Below are 19337 nucleotides of genomic sequence, written 5' to 3'. Positions count from 1 at the left end.
GCTACCACATTACTCTCCTGATCACTGCAAAACTAGTCTCATCTAATTGGATTCATTATACTTCATGGAGTTTGCAATTTTTAGTGATAGTTTATGTGAATTTATTAACCATGATAGTTTAGGAAGCAAATAATTTAAAGAAATATAGTGAAATTGTTTACAATTTTTAGACAAGTGTCACACTGAAAATGTTTTTTAAAGTTAAACCTTTAACCACCCGTATCTTACAATTATTTTGACTTAGTGATCTGGTTAAATTTGGTAATATATCTTTACAGGATTGTTCTGCACTTGCATACATGTTGGACCATCTGGTTTGTAGTAGTTCAGCATCAGATAAAGATACAGCAAGTCATGTTCGGGTGTTGATAGCTGCCTTGGCATCTTGCAATCATGCTCCAGATGCACAGACTATTCTTGTGACAGAGGTTTGTATAGTTAATTTTCATTAAAGTGATCCAACATCCAAAATTCTCAATTGTTATACCAAGTATGTCAGGATATTAAGTACTGCAGATGTTAAGTTTCAAAGTTTAGTTTGAAACATTGAAATTGTCCATGTGTCACATGCTCATTTCATAAATGCCAAGTGATATGAAATTGCCATGATACTAGAGGAAAATATGAACGGGTATTTTAAAGTTGTCTTTTGGAAACTTCATTAAATTTAGTACATCTTCGTTTAAGGAACAAAAGTAAGCTGGTTTCCTGTAGTTTATACTAACTTAGCCTATCTTAATTGTATTCTAAACATCTCGGTTTCACTTAGTTTAATTTTTTGCTCTCCTTAAAACAGTTTTAAGATAATATTGTAGAATAGAATTCATCCTTAAAAGTAGAGAATTTTATGAAAATATTTGTTGTGGAATTGGAAAATTTTATGCAAGCACAATTAATTCTGCTAGGATTTGGAATTCATGCTGCTTTTGAACACACAATATTGAAATTTTACCATTTTGCAGGTTAAAGGTGCTCTTGGTAGAGCAACTGTAGTCACTGAAAGTGCAGAAAAGCATGCCAGAATTCAGGCCCTTGTTGGTCTGATATGTACAATGATGGAAGCCTGTCCAGCTCAGCTGAACCAGCCTGCCAATCTCTGCTTTAAGCAACAACAGCATCATGGGTAGGAAGCAGTGTTATTTTTTCAGTTTTACCCGTCTTAACTAGATGTGCTATGGTATTAATTTTGAAAGTTCTTAGATTTATGTGCTACATTGATTGTTTTATCTTTTTGCAGAATGAATAACATGATAAGGGTCATGGTTAGAAAAGGATTAGTCACTGATTTGGCCCGAATACCTCACAGCTTGGATCTCTCTTCTCCTAATATGGCAGCCACAATCAATGCAGCTTTGAAACCATTGGAACTTGTATCTCGTATTGTAAATCTGCCATCATTTGGTATTGCTTCTTCATCTAAAAAGAAAACTCCACAGAATGATGATCAGCAACAGCCTATGGGTAAGTGGACATGATAGGATCTTTTATGCCTGATAAGTTAAAATTCATTGATGAAAAGGGTCTTTTTATTCATGAAATGTTCAGATTCAGTTTTAATGTTGTAAAATCAGTTTTATATTGGAGGCTGCTCTGATTAAGATTTTTCTGAAAGTGAAAACCATTACCTACCGGTTGCTTAAAGACTTTTTGTTGGATATGGATTAAAAAATTATATATAAATACCTACAGGCACAGAAACAACCAATAGTGAGGCGACAAGAGCACAAGGTGATGATAACATTGAGGATACAGAAAATACGGAACATGATATTAGTACAGCTGGTGAGATTTTGGAGCCTTCATCAGATGCTCATCCGAAATGAGGTAATAAGTGTTTGCAGCTGTTGAGCAGCTTCTTGCATAGCTACTTTTGCTGCATCTGATGGCAGCCTAAGGGAACTTTCCCTTGCATTGCTAGTTATTACTGGTTTGTTAGTACTTAGATTAAGTTACAAAGAAAATTGTGAGCATTTTCATTATGGAATTAAGAGTATGAAAGAACAAAAGTTGAAGCAAAATTATGTGGACAAAAAATGCTAGAACAAGCAATTAAAGATTTTCAGGAAGTAATTGAAGGTGTAAAAAGAGTATAAAGACAGATAATTTTTCAATTTTTTTTTTTTTAGGATGGTACACTGGTGGAAGGAGATGAGGCAGGTTTGGAAGAAATCTTAGATCAATTGTTGGAAGATGGGAGTGGTGGTGCAAGAGGACAAGGACACCGTGACTCCGTTACTGCAGTTCGTTATGTCATAGAGAGGGATCCTCCAATGGATACGGACGATACTATGCATGACTCTCGTATGGTAACGCATTCTGAAAGTCAGGTGGGTTTTGCATTCTGTTTTCTGCCCCAAAACTTCAACTGTTAGTGCTTTTTTTTGGAGAGAAGTTCAGATTTCATTGTTAATACTCTACACTCTACCATCGAAACATGTCCTGATGTAAAATTTATCACTTTGTCTTAACAACAGTTTCTTGAGGGTGAAGAGGCAGGAAATGAAGAACACGACGACTCCTCATCAGAGTCGTCAGATGACCGGGAAGAGGAAGGGGATGATGATGACAATGATGAGGAAGTGGAGGAGGAGGAGGAAGAAGAGGAAGAAGATGGAGGTAAGATGACCATCTATTTTATGTATACATTTTCTTCCTACTTACAATGGGGAAGAGTTTGGATAAGTGTGACCATGGATTGTTAAGTTGCATGACAACACAGTATGGTTGGGAAGATTGTATTATAAATGAGGAATTGGTTTGGAGATGTGGTGTCAATATGCTAGATTAATTCTAGATTTTAAAAAGACTTAATGGTTTGGACATGTGATTAGAAGAGAAGAGGAACAATTGGTCAGAAAAACAAATGTGAAAAGCTTGATGAAGAGCTGATGGAAGACAGGAAAACCTAATTTTGAGTTTTCCCCTCCCTTACAATCACTATCTTAGATTTAGATGAGTGCAGAGGAATGAAAAGTTGCCTTGCTGGACAATGAAGTCTTGCTCATACATGGCTGATTGAGTTTATTTTTATTTTATTTTCAATTGGTGTGACAGGATCAGTTCCAAACAGACAGGCGAAGTGATGATATAGTTAGTTGAAAACAGCTTTTATTAAAGCATAGTTATTTAATAATCATAAGTGTACAAGTACACTAGATAAGTGCCAAGGAAGGAAACTACTAAAATCAGGGTACCAGAAAATCTTTTCTGTAGGATTTATCTTTTCAAATGATCAAAATGGGTATAAATGAAAGAAAAACATTACAAGATATAAAAAGACAAAACAAAATAGGAACAGTGTAAGGGTTACCTGGTTTTAAGGATTTTAGATTTTGTTCTCTGTTAATTCTTTGAATATCAGTAGTTAACACAGCATTGAGAGGTCTATTTGTTGAGTCTACAATGTGTGAATAGTGTACCAAACTGTACAAGTATTTTAGTGTTCCTTCTGTTTATCTTTTCAGTTTTGTCTGGCCTCCTCCTACTTAGCTGTCCAGTTTCTGTAACTTTACCTTGCTCCAGTATTCATTATTCATTTCAGAACGAATTCTTTGAATAAAGTCTGATCGAGTTCATAAGTATGATTGTGGTCTTGCTAACTTACTTATAACAACTGCAATAACTAACTTATAACAACTGCAAAAGCTTTCGATAGGTTTTAACTAATTTTATTGGTGAATTTTTAACCCAGTTATTTTCAAGCTTTCAAACCAGTTCACAAGTAAATTTTGTTTCAAGACAAAATGAATACTTTTTAAAGAATGTGGAGTATCATTGATATAATTTTATAGTTTTTAAACCTTATTTTGTATATAGGAAAGTTCTCTGTTGCTAAGGAAGTGGTTAAAATTGAGTAAGAGTAATGTCAGTAAAATGCGTTGCACAACTTTAATTTTTGAAGTGGTTTATTTTCTTGCATTTATATATTTGTGGATAAGAAATGTAGGAGACATAGTTTACCTGCTTATAATGCTGTCTTAATCAGAGGAACTTGAAAGGTCATTGTTTAAAAAAAAAAAATTTTGGCAATTTTGAGTTTTTGAAAAAGCTGTACTTTTATTTAAATTACCTTAAGACTATTCCCTATTTCATTGTTTTTCCTAAGGTTTTATTGTCTTGCAAACAGCTGATGATGACGATGATGATGAGGAAGAGGAGGAGGAAGGGTCAGTCTTTGATGAGGGCTATGAAGACCTTGAGGAAACTTTCATCCGACTTCCAGGTGAACGGGATTCTGATGACATTCTCCTCCTCCCTTCTTACCAGCAGTACATAGATACTATAGATACAATTATCTTCGGTGATCGAGTGTCTCATCATCACCAGACGCATTCACATGAAGATCCTTCTTTTATGGCTTCAACACCTAATGCCAATCCAAGTATGTTTGAAATAGAAAATGATGAATTTTATAGTTACATGTTTATTATATAGTTTTAAATTGCTAAAAATTCTGTTTCAGTTTTTGATTATTAGATGAATATTTTGTTAAGTTGGTATTGTTTTATTTTGGAAATGAAGAAATTAAATTATAATGGCCCTTGTCTTTTTTGGTAAATTTTTCCTAGTAAATGTGAAACTGAAATTGAAAGCTATACTTCATCCCGAATAGGTGGAAGCAATGCCATCCCAACGCATCCATTATTCCAAAATCCTCGAGAGGTCCCTGCCACAGGCAGTGCTCGTCTCAACAGCAGGCCCAGTCGTCAGCGCGGGGTGCTCAGGTACCATACTGTCACCCCACGCACCCACACCACCACCACCACCATACTCCAGAGGTGACCCACCACTCCCCATGAACCACAGCTTTGCTGGCTTCATCAGTAGCACACCTATATTTTAGCACACTAACTTAAATAGTCACTCACAAGCCACCACTGCCTATTTTTGCCTTGACTAATGAACTTGTACTATCACACTAGCATCCTTGCTTTCTGGACACACTCACTCACTCATTTTATCTTTTAAACTTTGTTGAATTTAATCCATGAAGGCTAATTGAATAAAAATCTTGGTTATTTTCGTAGAAATAGAACTTTGCACGATTAGTTACATTTGTTTTAATGTTATCTTGCACTTTGTTTATTACTTGCCCTTTATTTTATGCAAAAGTAATGTATTTTTAGTGTTTGAACATTTTGGATTCCAGTAGGTTTGATAGCCCCTATATTAATGATAGATATTGAATTTTAATGTGAATGATATATCCCTTATGAGTTAGTATTATCCTTTTCATTGTGTATTTTGATGTATGAATCATTATCCATAGGCTGTGAAAGGTGGAAGTGTACTTATATTTATTTTTGTGTAAGTGAATTTAGAATTTCTGTGAAAAAATCATCGATTGTATCGGGTTCCATATTTTATACTTCATTTTAATGTGGAGTAAGTTGAAATTTAAAATTACTTAATTCTGTGTCACTTGATTCATGTTTGAAATTTGCTCTTTTTATCATTTTCCCTGGTATAATTTTCCAAATCATTGTAATAATATTAAAGATCCAAGTAATTGGTTATTGATTGCAACAGAATGGAACTCTTCAACTTTGCTGTGCTGGTTTTTGGTCAGGTGACAAGAATAGTAAAGGTATAAATGGTTTAAATGGAAGGGGCAGTAATCAAGAATATGCCAATGCCTTGATTTGTAGAGCACATGGGAAAGTGCCATTATTATGTATTTAGTAAATTTTTTTTTTTTCCAGCTTGAGTAAAATCTCAAGGTTAAATTTTGTTAGTACACACATTGCTCATTCTAGATTTATTACTAATGAAATAAGTATTTTAGAACAATTGAAGAGAGGTTTTTGTTATTGTTATTAAGCAAAATGTGCTAGAATTTCTGGGTTACCTGGGTGAATAACATTGATCAGGGTCAGATTAAGTCGGGCCATTGATTGAAATGATCAAAGGCCCCATGATCATGTTAGGTATGCTTTTCTAATGATTTCCATGTATGCTAGTGATTTTCGTTAAGAATTTGAGGTGGGAGGGAAGCATAGTACCAAACACCAAAGGTATCTGAAAAAGATATTTCACTGGTAAAAACACTGTTGTGTATACCACAGAGATTTTCCATCTCAAGATTCTTATAGAAATATTTTTCACTAGTTCAACATGCTAGGTACTTGAGTAGTTTTGTTAAATGCGGTGCCCTTTAGTGACAGTAGTTAAAATTGCAATAATTCATCAGGAGGCCTAGTTTTTATTTGCTTTTGAACTTTTATTTTGTGTCGCAGTGTCTTTATACCTACTAATAGTACCCAATTCAGTTTCTCAGAATAATAATGTATATGAGTGAAAATTGGGAATGATTATTTTGCCAGCTTACTCTTTGAGGTTATAGTAATAGTTCCACATTTTGGTGAAGAATCATTTAGTAACATGGGTGTTATTTATTTATTATTTATTGTTAATTTGCATGAACATACTGCTGGAAACTAGAACACCCCATCCTAATGCAGGTTGAAATTAATGGGCCATTATTATTGTTGAAAGATTTGGAGAGCAAGATTTTCTTCTTTAATCCCACAAGGTTCAGCATAAACCTACACTGTGTGTTCTCCAAATACAGTTTGTTCCGACACGGCATACAAACCTTCGGTCCTTTTACAATAGGAAGGTACTAGCGGCAGCTGGATAGGTCGTAAGCTTTCGAACAAGGGGTTCGGTAGTTAACTGCTTGTCCGACAGGCGCGCGCGCGCGACTGGTAGGTAAACAAACCACTTTTGCTTTCGGCCTGCTGGCGTGTGGACGTGTATCATCGCTCTCTGCCCGCTTCATCGTCGTTTGCTTTCGCATGATGTGTTTTTTCTTTTCTATGTATCTAGTGAAACTGAATTGTAAGTACAATCATTTTCATTGAATTCAATTGTGAATTAAAGGATCTTGGTTCACAACGCCTCCGATTACCCGAGTGCCGGGACTGAAGGGCCGTAATTGCGGAATTCATTTTCCCAGAATGATCCTCGTATTGTGTATGCTCGGTGCCGAGGGCGGGAGCGCTCGCTCCGAGCGTATATTGGGTTGGAAATGTGTAGATGAAAATCGTAAGTAAGTGCTCTTTTCATTTATAATTTTTTGACCTGTATGCCCGTTGCCGAACGAATGCGCTCGGCACGGAAAACTTATTCAGTATGAAAGTGGAATCGCAAGTACAGTATTCTTCTTTTCATTTTCATATATTATTTTTATTGTAGCAATACTCATTTTGGATCAGTTTCCGAGCTTGCCCGGAGATTGATCCTTCCCCCTTTTTTTTTTAATTTAAATGAAGTGAAATCGCAAGTGCAGTTCTTTTTCATTTTCATTTTTTTATTGAGATTGCATTGTTGACTGGGATCAATGTTCCGCTATTCACGGGAATTGATCCTTCCCCTTTTTATTGTATGAAGTGAATCGCAAGCGCAGTAGTCTTTCATTTTCATATATTGTGATTGCATCATTTCATTATGGATCAAGGTTTTCCAGAAACCTTGATCCATAAAGGATAAGGAATGAAACCATTTCACCTTGCGCTCGGTACCGAGGGCGCAAATGCGCTCGATCCGAGCCCTTATTCATTGTGAAGTGAATCGTTTTGCAAGATGCATTTTCATTTTGTTCCTTATTATGAGTTGCATCAATTTTATTTGGTTCAAGTTCCGCTCAGTCAGGGAATTGATCCTTATGCCTTGTATTCGTGCCGATGGCACGATTGCTCTAGGGCTCTTATTTTTGTTGTTGGGTACATGGGGACTGTGCGGGGTGGGAACGAGACCCCCCCGCTCAGTTCCCACAGATGACTCTTCCCCTTGGGGGGGGGGGAGGTTATCGGCGTTCTTCTCCTCGCCCGATCCGTCGAGCGCGGGGCGAGGGCGCTCGGTGCCCGATGTACAATTGTATTAGGGGTCTTCCACTCGTTCGGGAGGGATCAAACCCCCGCACGAGGGATTTCCCCCCCTTTCCCCCCATTAATCGCTACTACTATTATTTCCGCAGGTGCTACTGCCACGAGGGTGGACCTTGGTGAGGTATGGGCGTCCTTCCCAATTGCAGAGCGTGCTGGTGTCGGGGCTGCGGTTCTATGTCTGGGCCTACTGCGGTCACCCATGGAGTGGTGACCACGCAACCAGGTGACGACGTCCCTCCTCACCTGGTGTACTCTCCTCACGTGGTAACAGTCTTGCCTACAGCCCGCTGTGAAGTGCCGTTCGCCGTACCGAGAGGGGGGCGTGCCGCCGCCGCTCGTGGTTGCCGCGCTGCAGCGACCACACTTCCGCTGCCCTAGACTCGCCCCTGGACCTGCCGCCGGTACCAGGATGTTGCTGGCTGCTGCTCCACCTTCCTGTGTTTCCGGTGGGCTGCCTGCCGTACCTGCCGATTCTGGGCTGACTGTCCATGCAGTTGCTGCGCTGGCTGGCCCTGCCGTTGCTGCGCTGGCTGTTCCTGCCGTTGCTGCGCTGGCTGTCCCTTACCGATGATGGCTGGCCGTCCTGCTGCTTCCTGGATGCCCATACCTGCTGATGTCGTCCCCTGTTCGTGGTGGGTACTACCCCAGACTTTGGTCTGTCTGTACAGGTGCGTCCGGGCCCTGTGGCTTCGGCTACAGCAGCCCCCGGCTCCGACCCTGGCGATAGCAGATCTTACGTCTGTCCTGAGGAAGCTGACGAAGAAGAGGAGGTGTCGTGGTCGTCGTCTTCATCTTCTTCATCGTCGTCGGCCGCCGCCTCTTCCCCTTCGAACTTCTAAGGCTTTACAGACCGAGGAAGAAGAAGGTCGCCTCCTCCCTCCTAAGAAGTCTCCCCGTCGGGAGCTTCTCGGGACCCGTCTCACCTCGGTGTCGGGACGGGAGGGTTCCTTCCGCTGCTCCTCCTGCTCCTTCGGGAGCGGGCCCCGGTCTCTTCTTCCGCAAGGAAGAAGACTACGGGGACCAGAGGGCAAGGGTACCGGGACTAACACCGGTACTTCCTCGCCTGGTGTCAGTGGTTCTGCCACTGCATCAGGGTCCGTCTCGGCCTCTCGTTCGCGGGAGGTACCGAGTGTACGGTCGCCTACCAGCGACCGTGCAGCCAGGAACCAGACCTCTGAGTCCGCTCAGCGTCAGGTTCACGGCACGGGGCGGAAGACTGGTGACAGCCGCTTCATGCGACTCTCACCAGACCAGCTCTCACTCTCGCGGTGAACAGCTGGCTACCCGGGGACGTGACGGTCCACGACCGACCACGGGCTGAGGCTGGGAAAGAGGTCCTCCCGTTCGCGGTGCCAGCCAACGCTGGAACCAGCGACGTGACGTGCCGTGAGGAGCAAGCACCGGTCTCACTGCGACAGTGGAGCCTGCAGGTCGCCTGACCGTCGCTCTCACAGAGAGCGATCGGGAACGGCAACCAGCACCAGCTCTTCTGACACTCGAGATCGGGCCGCTGTGCTCAGTCCAGCCGTTCTCCACAGCGAGACGGTTCGACCAGGCCTGCAGCTCGATCGTCACCGCGGTTGACGATCGCCTGCAGCCCTCCAAGCCTGCTGGTTCTGCCAGCGAGCGACGAGGGAGCGTCAGGTCTGCCTCTCCCGTACCTTCAACCTCCTCGGGTTACACCGGGAGGAGCGAGGTATTGAGGAGTGATCGTGAGGGGTGCGCCCCTCATGATACCACCACGACGCCCTACGTGCCAGGCACGGTTCTTGGACCGCACCAGGACGTATGCGCAAGTGGATGGGGATAAGACCGAGAGGGCTGTCGCTGTTCCCCCTTTCTTAGGAGGAAGGTTCTCGGAATGCTCTTGTTCGAAGAGCTTAACGTCCCGTCTCTGCAAGATGCTGTGACTTCCGAGATCCAGAGGAACTTTGCCGAGGTTTACGGCGCTGATTCGTCAGCACAATGACCTCGGGGAAGGATCGCCGCTCCCACCAGCAGAGCCGACGTCTCGGCTCGAGTCGTTTTGGGGCCCGAGAGGGAACCCAAATCGACGGTGGGTCGGCCGCGATCGGAGCTTCCGCCGACTGTGTTGAACAGGTAGTCTCTCGTCTCCGGACAAGAAGGCTCTCTCAGTTCTGGACGGCTCGAACAAGCTACTTCACCTCCTCTACTGCGACAGAGGCGTTTATACGTGTCTTCGGACACCGTATTTAAATACCCCTTCGGTCCTCCTGAGGTTTCGACCTCGCCGAGGACTGGAATGAGTCGGAGCGGTATCGGCTCTCTACTGTCAGGTGTCGATCAACCCCACCCAGACGACGTTCACAGTGGTGGCAGACACTTACCCACAGTATGAGTTCGTAACCCTCCTCGGGAAAAAACGTTTTCTCCTGACGATACGTTTTCCCAGGCTCTGAGAGGCCATCGCCGTAAGGCGATGGCTGCTCCTTTCTTCTCCAACTGCTAGATCTCGATTTCTACGGGAATCGAGAGGACCACCAGCCGATATCATCTGACGAATTCGGTGGGGGGTTTCGCAGAGTGCTTAGAATTCTACGGAATTTCTAGCGCACTCAGAGTGTTTCGAGTTTTTTTACGATCTCCAAACACTCAGGCGAGACCACGGTCCAAAGTGAGCGAGAATCCCCGATAATTGTTACACGATAATCGGGAACCTCGCTTATGCTCGAATTCCTGTAATTTCTAGCATTTGGAAGAAGACTGCTGCTGAAAGAAGAGTATCTCACAGTAGGCGCTTAACCTGGAATAGAGAAGAACGGACGGGAACTTCCAGTTTGGCTTGAACTATCGTCTTCGGTATTCTGTTCACCATTGAAGCTTTCCTTTGGGAAAGACTTCTCCTTCACTCTCTTGACTAGAGAACGAAGGCGGTCGATCTCCATCCTTATTCTCATTCCTCGAGGGGAAAAGAATTTAGGATGGAGTCGTGGTACAGAACCTACAAATATACTACGTATATTACCCTCGCGACATGATTCTTTAACAGTTGAATTGTCCGTGGGGTAGGCGCATACCGTAGTTAACTCTACGGTTTGTGGACCGAGACGAATTGTATCTTAATTGAACTGCAACTCGGGGTTGCCTGCAACCTCCCAGCGTTATCAGTTTCGATTTTAGATACTTGGTATTGTCATGACAACACCAAATCAGCTTTTGTATTTACCGAAATCCGTTTCGGTTAAATTATAATTGCTCGAGCGTATTCTTTATGCTCGATGGTTCTAGCCGAACGCATTCCTTCGTGGAATAATGGATTACCTGGCAACTCAGGATGACGAGTCACCGAGAGCTACTGCGTATTGAACTGCCTGATAGCGGCTCAGTATCAGCTAGGTCTCGGAGATGCACGGTCGGTTTACGTCTCTCTCTCCCCTCCCCTGGTTGGATTGACTACCGAAACCGTATCTCTGCCCAACAATCAATGGACTTAGGTCTCTGATTAACGGGGATTCTCGCAATAATGAAGGACCATCTCTACTGCTGTGACGCTCGATTTCATCGCCTTCGACATTGCGAGAATTTTCAACAGAGATATCTCTTGGACTCTTTCATCTTTCTGTTTTACCGCACTGGTAACAGAAGTCGTACTAGTCAAACCGCTGCATCGCCACTGCGATAATGCGAATGATTTTTGCAGACATCTGAGTTTGTCTTCAAAATATCTCGTATTCGTAGGTGTGCAATTTCATTGCTCGCCCCGAATTAACAGATATGTCAGAAGACATCGCCTACTCTCCCGACCTGACAGCTCTACTTCCAAATGTTCAGCCCATGAGAAGCAGTTCTTCAGGCAGTAGTTCCTGTCTTCATTACTGGAAGCGCTCCGCTTTTATTGCAACTACGATCCTCACCGGACAGCAAATCAATAGCGGTTAGCGTTCTCAGTCTTTGTAGCACAGGTTCAGAATCTTGAGATCCTTCTCTCGGTTCAGCTGTGAAGACGTAGGTTGCATTTTCTGTACACCTTCGTCTTCAACGTCACATAGTGTTGTTTCTCCTTACCGAGAATCAACTATACTATGAGATATCTTGCCATCAAGGACCTCGGTCTCTAGAAGGCAATTGACTTTCGCCTGTTGGGCACATGCCTTAAGAGAGTCATCACCTTGCCCTTCTGGCATCGGTGACGAACAAATTATTTGTTTAGTCTCTTGGCATAACCCTTTTTTGAAGGCGAAGGTCACGTGACTTGCTCGGTTGCTTGGACAACTTGCCTCCTACCGAACGCAGTCAGTAGGCAGCTGTCAGAGCGCCCAAGTTCTGTTACGAACTTCGCTGTGGACTTAGTTCGGTTGTTTCCATAACAATCTTTTCTTCGTCCTAACGGCTTGTCACAGTACCCATACCATCGACACCCAACATTGAGTGTCGGTTGTCCTATCCACTACCGAGAACAACAACTTCGCTGCAGACGGATAGACCAGTATGGGTACAGGACATCACCGAAGTCGAGAATAGGGATAGGTCATACGACAATTCCCTTCTTTTCCTCTGAGGTAATTGCATGACTTTGCCTGCGAAGTCAAGCATCCAGGGGATGGGGATTCGTGACGCTCGATTTCGTACCGAATTCGTAGCGAAGACTCTGAACCCTTCGGTTCCTGACGATCGGTTAGAGTCCTTCACAGTCCCCTCCCTAATGGACTTCACGCTTGCTTCGATGCGAAGGAGATGCTGCTTTGTCCCTGTGAAAGCACGACCGCGCTTTCTGAAGAAACTCGACATCAGGGGCAGGCGGAGTGTTGAAGACTCTTCGTCAGCACCAAGATGACCTAGAAGTACACTCCCTCGAGTTACACAAGAACTTCTCCGTGGCGCAGGCTGAAGGCAGGGGTCTGGTACAACCAGACCACTGGCACCTCCTTCTACCTTTTGGATATTGCCCACAGGTCCTTGGATCGTTTTTCCTTAGGACCCGTGGTGGCTGCCTCAACAACGTTGTGTAGTTAACCCAGACCCTAGCAGGCTGAACAGCATCGAGTCCTGGTGTGACTGTATGAATAGAATTTAGTGAATGAGAAAGGTGACTGGCTTCTCTTTCTATCTTTTTTCTACCCCTCTACCTGTGGGTAGAGGGATACGGTCATTACCCTGCTGGATAAGGACGAGATGCCGGTGAGCTATATGACAGAGCCCCACATCCTATCCCCTTTCACTAGGGATAGGAGCAGAATATCCACCACTTCCTTCTACAAGGGGGGGAAGTGGATGCCTACAAGAGTCAAACCCATGACTTTATATTTGCTCCTGTACAGGAACAAGTTCTTGCATTGCCTGGTACGAAGAGATGCGCATGCCCCTCTCTTAGTACTCGGTCCAGAGGTCTGACCATTGATCCTGCGGTGCACACCCCGATCAATCGGACAGAGGCTTGGATCCCTCCCTCGCTCTTACGACCAGGGAGGCTTCCAAGGTTGGGCGAACACCAGTCTGTTCACAAAAGACATCAGATTCCACCCACCAAGAAGTAAGAGTCTTCCTATTGTAAAAGGACCGAAGGTTTGTATGCCGTGTCGGAACAAATGACAATTTGTCCAAAATTGCATTTTTCCTAACTATACAAACCTGAGGTCCTTTTACACATAGCCCCACCTCATGCCCACCCCTCACTCTGGCAGTTTTTATTGCTTGGGGCCAAAAGCAAAAGTGATTTGTTTTACCTACCAGTCGCGCGCGCGCGCCTGTCGGACAGCAGTTTTAACTACCGAACCCCTTGTTCGAAAGCTTACGACCTATCCAGCTGCCGCTAGTACCTTCCTATTGTAAAAGGACCTCAGGTTTGTATAGTTAGGAAAATGCAATTTTGGACAAATTGTCATATTGTGAATATCTTATAGGGATTTGGAATTGCAAGTGTACTGTGACTGGCTGGTGAATTGATCCAAAGCATAAGGTTTGGCACATGCTTAGGTAATTTTTTTAGAGTTGCATTTGTTTTAGTGATTGACTGAAGATAAGAGGTTAAACGATTTGACGTTGATGATGGTAATTAGAAGAATTTTTGTTCTTAATTTGCTTCTTCAATAGTTAGTTGAATTTTCCATCCTACTTAGGCTATTGTGAATGATACTTCAGTATTTGTGTAACATTTTCTTTTGAATTTTTGAATACTAAGGAATATTTGAGGAACATGTTTAGAACTTGTAGATTATATGGTTTGGTTTGTGAATGCAATTAGTATTTTGAGGAAACTGTGCTTACCAAATACATTTTCCTGAAGGATAGTTCTGATTTTGTTGTTTAGAAATTTTCGTTAGTTCCCTGATGAAAGGTAGTCATGAAGAATTTACTAGTCCCACCTAATTCACTATGCAAGATTTCAAGTACTTGAAAGAACGTTCTTCTGGTGGCTTATTCAGGCAGAAAATTGTATAGTTGCTGTTCAATCCTTTTTTGCTTTCAAAATGATCACAGGGGAAAGCTTAGGCAGTGCATTTTCCCCAAGTTTAGAAGAGCGCTGCTGCTGCTGCTGCATCCCCTCCCCCACCCCTCCCTCCTCATGCCCATCTCATGACTGAAGTCATATTATGCTGTGCCATTATCATCAGATTTATGCGCCTTTGGTTTACATAATGTTTAAACCCCTACTTGCTCGTGTTTTTAAGTCGTCTTAAGGTGATAAGAAATGAGGATCTTGAAAGTGTTTTTAGAACTGTAGTTCTTTGTTCTCAGCTATAAAAGAACCTATGGTTGACATAAGCTGCTTAGTTGGTCAAGTTTGTCAAGCCTTTTGTAAGGTAGAGACTGTGCAGAAAAGTGGTTCTGGTAAGATTAAGCAGCTGTAAAAACGGTATCGGCCTGTCTTTATTAAAAAAAAAAAAAAAAAAAAAAAGTTATATGAAAAGGAGTGTTGTACCATCTAGGTGGAGCTTTTGGTTATTGGGAATTTATGATAGTGCCATTTCAAATTGCTGCAGAAGGGTTTGGTTACAAAGTTGAACATTTAAACTGGTGTAGATCAGGCTTTATTGCAAGCTGTATAGGAAAACTATATTATACTACCTTGAGAATGATTACATCTGAGGGTAAATTTTGATCTAAAAAACAATAATGGTCTTTTTCTTTTAGTTTTTTTAATTTGGTTATGCTAGGATATTTACCTCTTTAAAATTAAAATGTTTTAAAGGTAGTTTTCATACGTTTCATGCTAGAAATCTGTATTGAGGTGTTTTTAGATTTAAAGCACAGGAAAATGTTTGTTTTGAATGTGGTTTGACACTTTAGAGCTTTACAGTTTACAGTTTAATTTTGTGATAGATCCAAGTATTTGTTGAAAGATGTCATAATTACATTTAATCTTTATAGATTACTGGGTCCTAGTCATCGAGATGTACTCCAGTTGACTTCAAATCTAAGGGAAGCCAACCAAGTACTTTTCACAAATCCTGATGTTAGACTTATGCCACCCGATCCAGATGAATTTATTGATATGCAGGTAAGTAATTTGGTAATGCTTCTGAAGTTTTTGTGCCCAGTGGTGTTTTGAGTTGAATAAGATTATTGTTTTGTCTGATTTATAAGAATAAAAATGGATTTTTGGGGGTGAAAAGTTCTCAGTCCTACATATGACATGCTTCCCTCAGCTACCTTTGACATATTTGCTATTCTTAGGATTGCCTTCTAAATTTTCTTGACCAATTGTGGGGTTAATTTTGTGTAAACATTGCTAATCTCTTTTTGAAATATATATAAAAAAATCCATTGATCATAAATATTCTTCTTTGTAAATGGATCCAGTGACATTATTGGAAGACATGAAAGAAGCATGGTTTCCTGCTGAGTGCTCAGCCTGGTGTCTGCTACCAAGCATACTATTAATTCTTCCGTTTGCCTTTTGAGTGTTTCGACATGTAGCTTATATTGTGACCTACAGATTTTTTTTAGCTTTAGTGCTTTTTTATAGTTTACCTGGAAGGCAAAAGACCCTAAAATCTGATGATTGTATTCACACATCACTACAGAAAATAGGATGCTACATATCAGAGCTAAATTGAAGTGAATTGTGAAATAAAACAAATAAAAATCAAGGGCACAGCCCAATAGCAAGAATGGAGTGATCCCGGGAGAGCAAAGCAGCGTGTGTATGCTCATAGTGAAGCCTCATGATGGAGTGGTGTATATATATTTAAAAATTCATATTTGTCAGTTAGGAAAAAACTGCTATTTATTAAAGGGTTTTTGTGAAGATCTTTATTTTATTACGCTTTTTCATACAAACCCATTAGCCATAGGTAGGAGCCACTATCCTTTTTCAGACTGGCTTTTGATCTTACAAGTAAAGCCTAAGGGATGTCATACACATTACTGATATGTCAGAGAGGCGCCTCATTCCTGACCAATAAGGGTATTTTGTTAACGTTTTCGTTGTTTGTGGAAATGAGGCAATATAGAGTTAGTGGGTTGGTATGAAAGTTTTCTTTTTTTTTGGTGAACTTTAGAAAAAAATTTCAGTATTTTAACATTGATTTCAATTTTCAGGATCATGGTGGAAACATGATGAACAATGGAGGGTCTTCAGCATCTTTGGCAAATGTACCTAATGCTCTTTCTAGGTGGACTGAAGAAACACGGGTCTTAGAGGCAGATTCAATGCATGATGCAGTTACAGGTAAAGAAGGACTAGTAGCCTAAAGTTATATCTCTATTTTCAAAATATATTTCAAGAATTTCACAGGATACCTTGTATGTTCTTTAACCATTTTGCTGCGGATTTAGGAGTACGTACGTTTCACAGCTTTGTGCACATTTTCAATGAAAAATTGAAAATGCATAAAATTTACTGAAACCAATTTTTGTGTGTTCCAGAACCATTGTATTTTCAACATTTCACAATATTTTTCCTTGGATTTATCATTTTCTGACTTAAATTATTTTATAAAAGGGTAAAAATGAAGAAAAATAGCACATTCTTTTTCTTAGATGACTATTAATTTCACCAATAAACCTCTAGCAAATTCATCAATGTCTCACACTTTTATTTTCCACATTGGCAACGCTTTTATTTGTACACTTTTAAGGTATGATATGTCTCAAAACATGGAATGATACGAAGAGGTGGTTTTTCAACACACTAATCACAAAAATAGGTTGTTTGCTTTCTCTTACATTCTCCTTTACCTTTCTTCAAGCAATTCTTGGGCAAGATAGAGCATACAATACATAGGGGTTTGTGGTTTTTGTCAACATACTGTGCTGGAAAATGCCTTTCAGTTAGTCTAGATTCCATAGGATTTGAATACCTACCCCTTCTTTGAGTTTTGCTACCCTTATACCCTTCTAACAAAGTGTAAATAATTTTTTCCCTGAATTTTTTTTTGATCAAGCTTGGCAGTGGGGTTCTGAATATTGTAACATATTTTGAGTTTACTAATGCTGCCTCAACTATAAAGTGCCAGATGGGTTGGTACCATTTCTGGCTCTTTCTTTTGTAAGGGTATGTTGAACAAAGTTGATCAAACTTATCAACTCCCCCCATATACTTATTATATTCTACATGAATGGAGGGCTTATCAATTTCTCTGTCACCTTTCTTTGAATGAACTTTTACTTAATATGTCCCTACTGTCCCAAAACTAGACAGTAAATTAACCCTGGTTGTGTCTTGCCAAGAACAAGCAAGCATTTTACCATTACTTCTCACCCATGTTACTAGTAAAGCTCCCTTTTTCACAGTTATTTGTTTCATTGCAGCTGGCAGACCCTTCCTATTTATCGTAACTGTTCCACAAGCTAAAGTTTTTTTCTCAAGTAGTTTGTCATAAAGATCCACACTGTTATAAAAACTGTCCATGTAAATAATATGACCTTTGTTTTCATAACCCTCTAACAAAGATAAAACAACATGAGTACCCAACCCTTCTGATGGCTGACGTTCAGAATCCTTCCCAGTATATACATTAAATTTAAGCAGGTAACCTGTATGTCCATCTGTCATTGACTACTTTTGTTCCCCATTTAGTTGAAGGCTTTGATGGTAAATATTGTTTGAAAAATAGCCTACCTTTAAATTTTATCATGCGTTCATCAATTCTGATTTCTTTATTGCTTACATAGTACTTCCCATATAAATCTTTTACCATTTCTAATACTGGCCTGATCTTAGATAGTCTATCTTTCTTATCATTATCACTAAAATGAATAGCTGATCTAATCAACTGATACTTATCCCTTGAAAAAACTTCTCTGAAGCCAGGAGTATCAAATAAAAAGCTACTTTCACTAAAGTAACTTTCAATTGTGGGTTTATGTAGTATACCCATTGCTATTTCAATAGCAACAACAGCTTTTATATCCTCAGAAGTTACATCTGACCACTGGTGGTATCTTGATCTTCTTGGCAAAGGATGTTTTGTAGCTTTCATTGATTTAAAATACTTATTAGTTTCTTTTGCAACATGTTCATAAATTTTATCTGGAAAAAATCTTGTGAAACACTCATAAAGATTAAGTTTTCAACCAATTACCTTATGGGAAGCTGTGTAATCAAAAACATTACAAAATTGAATTGGGTTATTATTATCAATTTTATTCCAATACAGTGAATTTTTGGTTGTTGAGCATATTGCTGAAACGTCTTCATCCATATTTTCATCAGTGGTATCATCATTTGGTGTAGGATCGTCTATATCTGACCCAAATTCTAAATCAGACCCAAATAAAATATTGTCAATTTCTTCCAAAGATAACTCATGGGAAGTAGAGGCCATCTTATATCTATAATAGAAAAGGAAAAAATAATTATATATTTGATTTTATTACTAAATGTAAGGTTTATTCTATTGAAAAACAAGTTATCTACAAATTTGATCTCATATCGTAAAAACAAAGAAGGGTCCGATAGCCAGCCAAATCAGCTAGCCTACAAGTCAGCTGATATTTGTAAACAAAACCTCTGGTTTACAAAAACAAAGCTTCTTTTTTCTAAATGTGCTTGTCATTTGGGTATTATTCATTTTGTACATGAACTTCCCTGCCAGATATATACTTAGCTATAGTCTCCGACGTTCCGACAGAATTTCAAATCTCGCGGCACACGCGACAGGTAGGTCAGGTGGTCTACCTTACCCGCCGCTGGGTGGCGGGCGTATGAACCAATCTATCTCTCCAGCCAGATTTTTTTCTGTCGCTGAAGCGATAACAACTGTTGTCGTTTCTTCCGATATATTCTTCATTTCTCGCTTGCCTGGAGATTGATTTGAACATTTTGGTGACGTATTCGCTCTATGTTGGCTTGGCATACGCTGATTGTGGACCGTTATTGACTTTGCGCTGGATTTTCCTGTAGAATGTCTGATTTTGATTCTGTTTTACAAAACTCCTGTTTTGTTTAGAGTATGTGTGACCGATGGATGTAAGGTGAGGTTACCGAAAGCTGCGGTGGACCCTCACACTTTCTGTGTTAAATGTAGGCGGAATGAATGTTCG

At 40.9% G+C, this 19337-nt stretch overlaps 1 protein-coding gene across 1 annotated transcript in view; it reads left to right on the top strand.

The window, feature by feature from the left end:
• Window positions 1-19337, top strand: part of LOC135203999 (E3 ubiquitin-protein ligase HUWE1-like) — a 123974-nt gene that overhangs the window by 75040 nt on the left and 29597 nt on the right. The window contains exons 27-36 of the mRNA XM_064233923.1: window positions 279-428; window positions 963-1123; window positions 1238-1461; window positions 1690-1817; window positions 2127-2327; window positions 2475-2616; window positions 4106-4381; window positions 4613-4778; window positions 15219-15348; window positions 16392-16521. Coding sequence (XP_064089993.1) covers window positions 279-428; window positions 963-1123; window positions 1238-1461; window positions 1690-1817; window positions 2127-2327; window positions 2475-2616; window positions 4106-4381; window positions 4613-4778; window positions 15219-15348; window positions 16392-16521 — 1708 coding nt within the window. The remainder of the gene's footprint in view (window positions 1-278; window positions 429-962; window positions 1124-1237; window positions 1462-1689; window positions 1818-2126; window positions 2328-2474; window positions 2617-4105; window positions 4382-4612; window positions 4779-15218; window positions 15349-16391; window positions 16522-19337) is intronic.

This window comes from Macrobrachium nipponense, chromosome 44 (assembly GCF_015104395.2).
Source record: "Macrobrachium nipponense isolate FS-2020 chromosome 44, ASM1510439v2, whole genome shotgun sequence".
Taxonomy (NCBI): domain Eukaryota; kingdom Metazoa; phylum Arthropoda; class Malacostraca; order Decapoda; family Palaemonidae; genus Macrobrachium; species Macrobrachium nipponense.
Note: the sequence above shows the minus strand (reverse complement) of the source record. Positions and strands in the feature narration are given on the sequence as shown.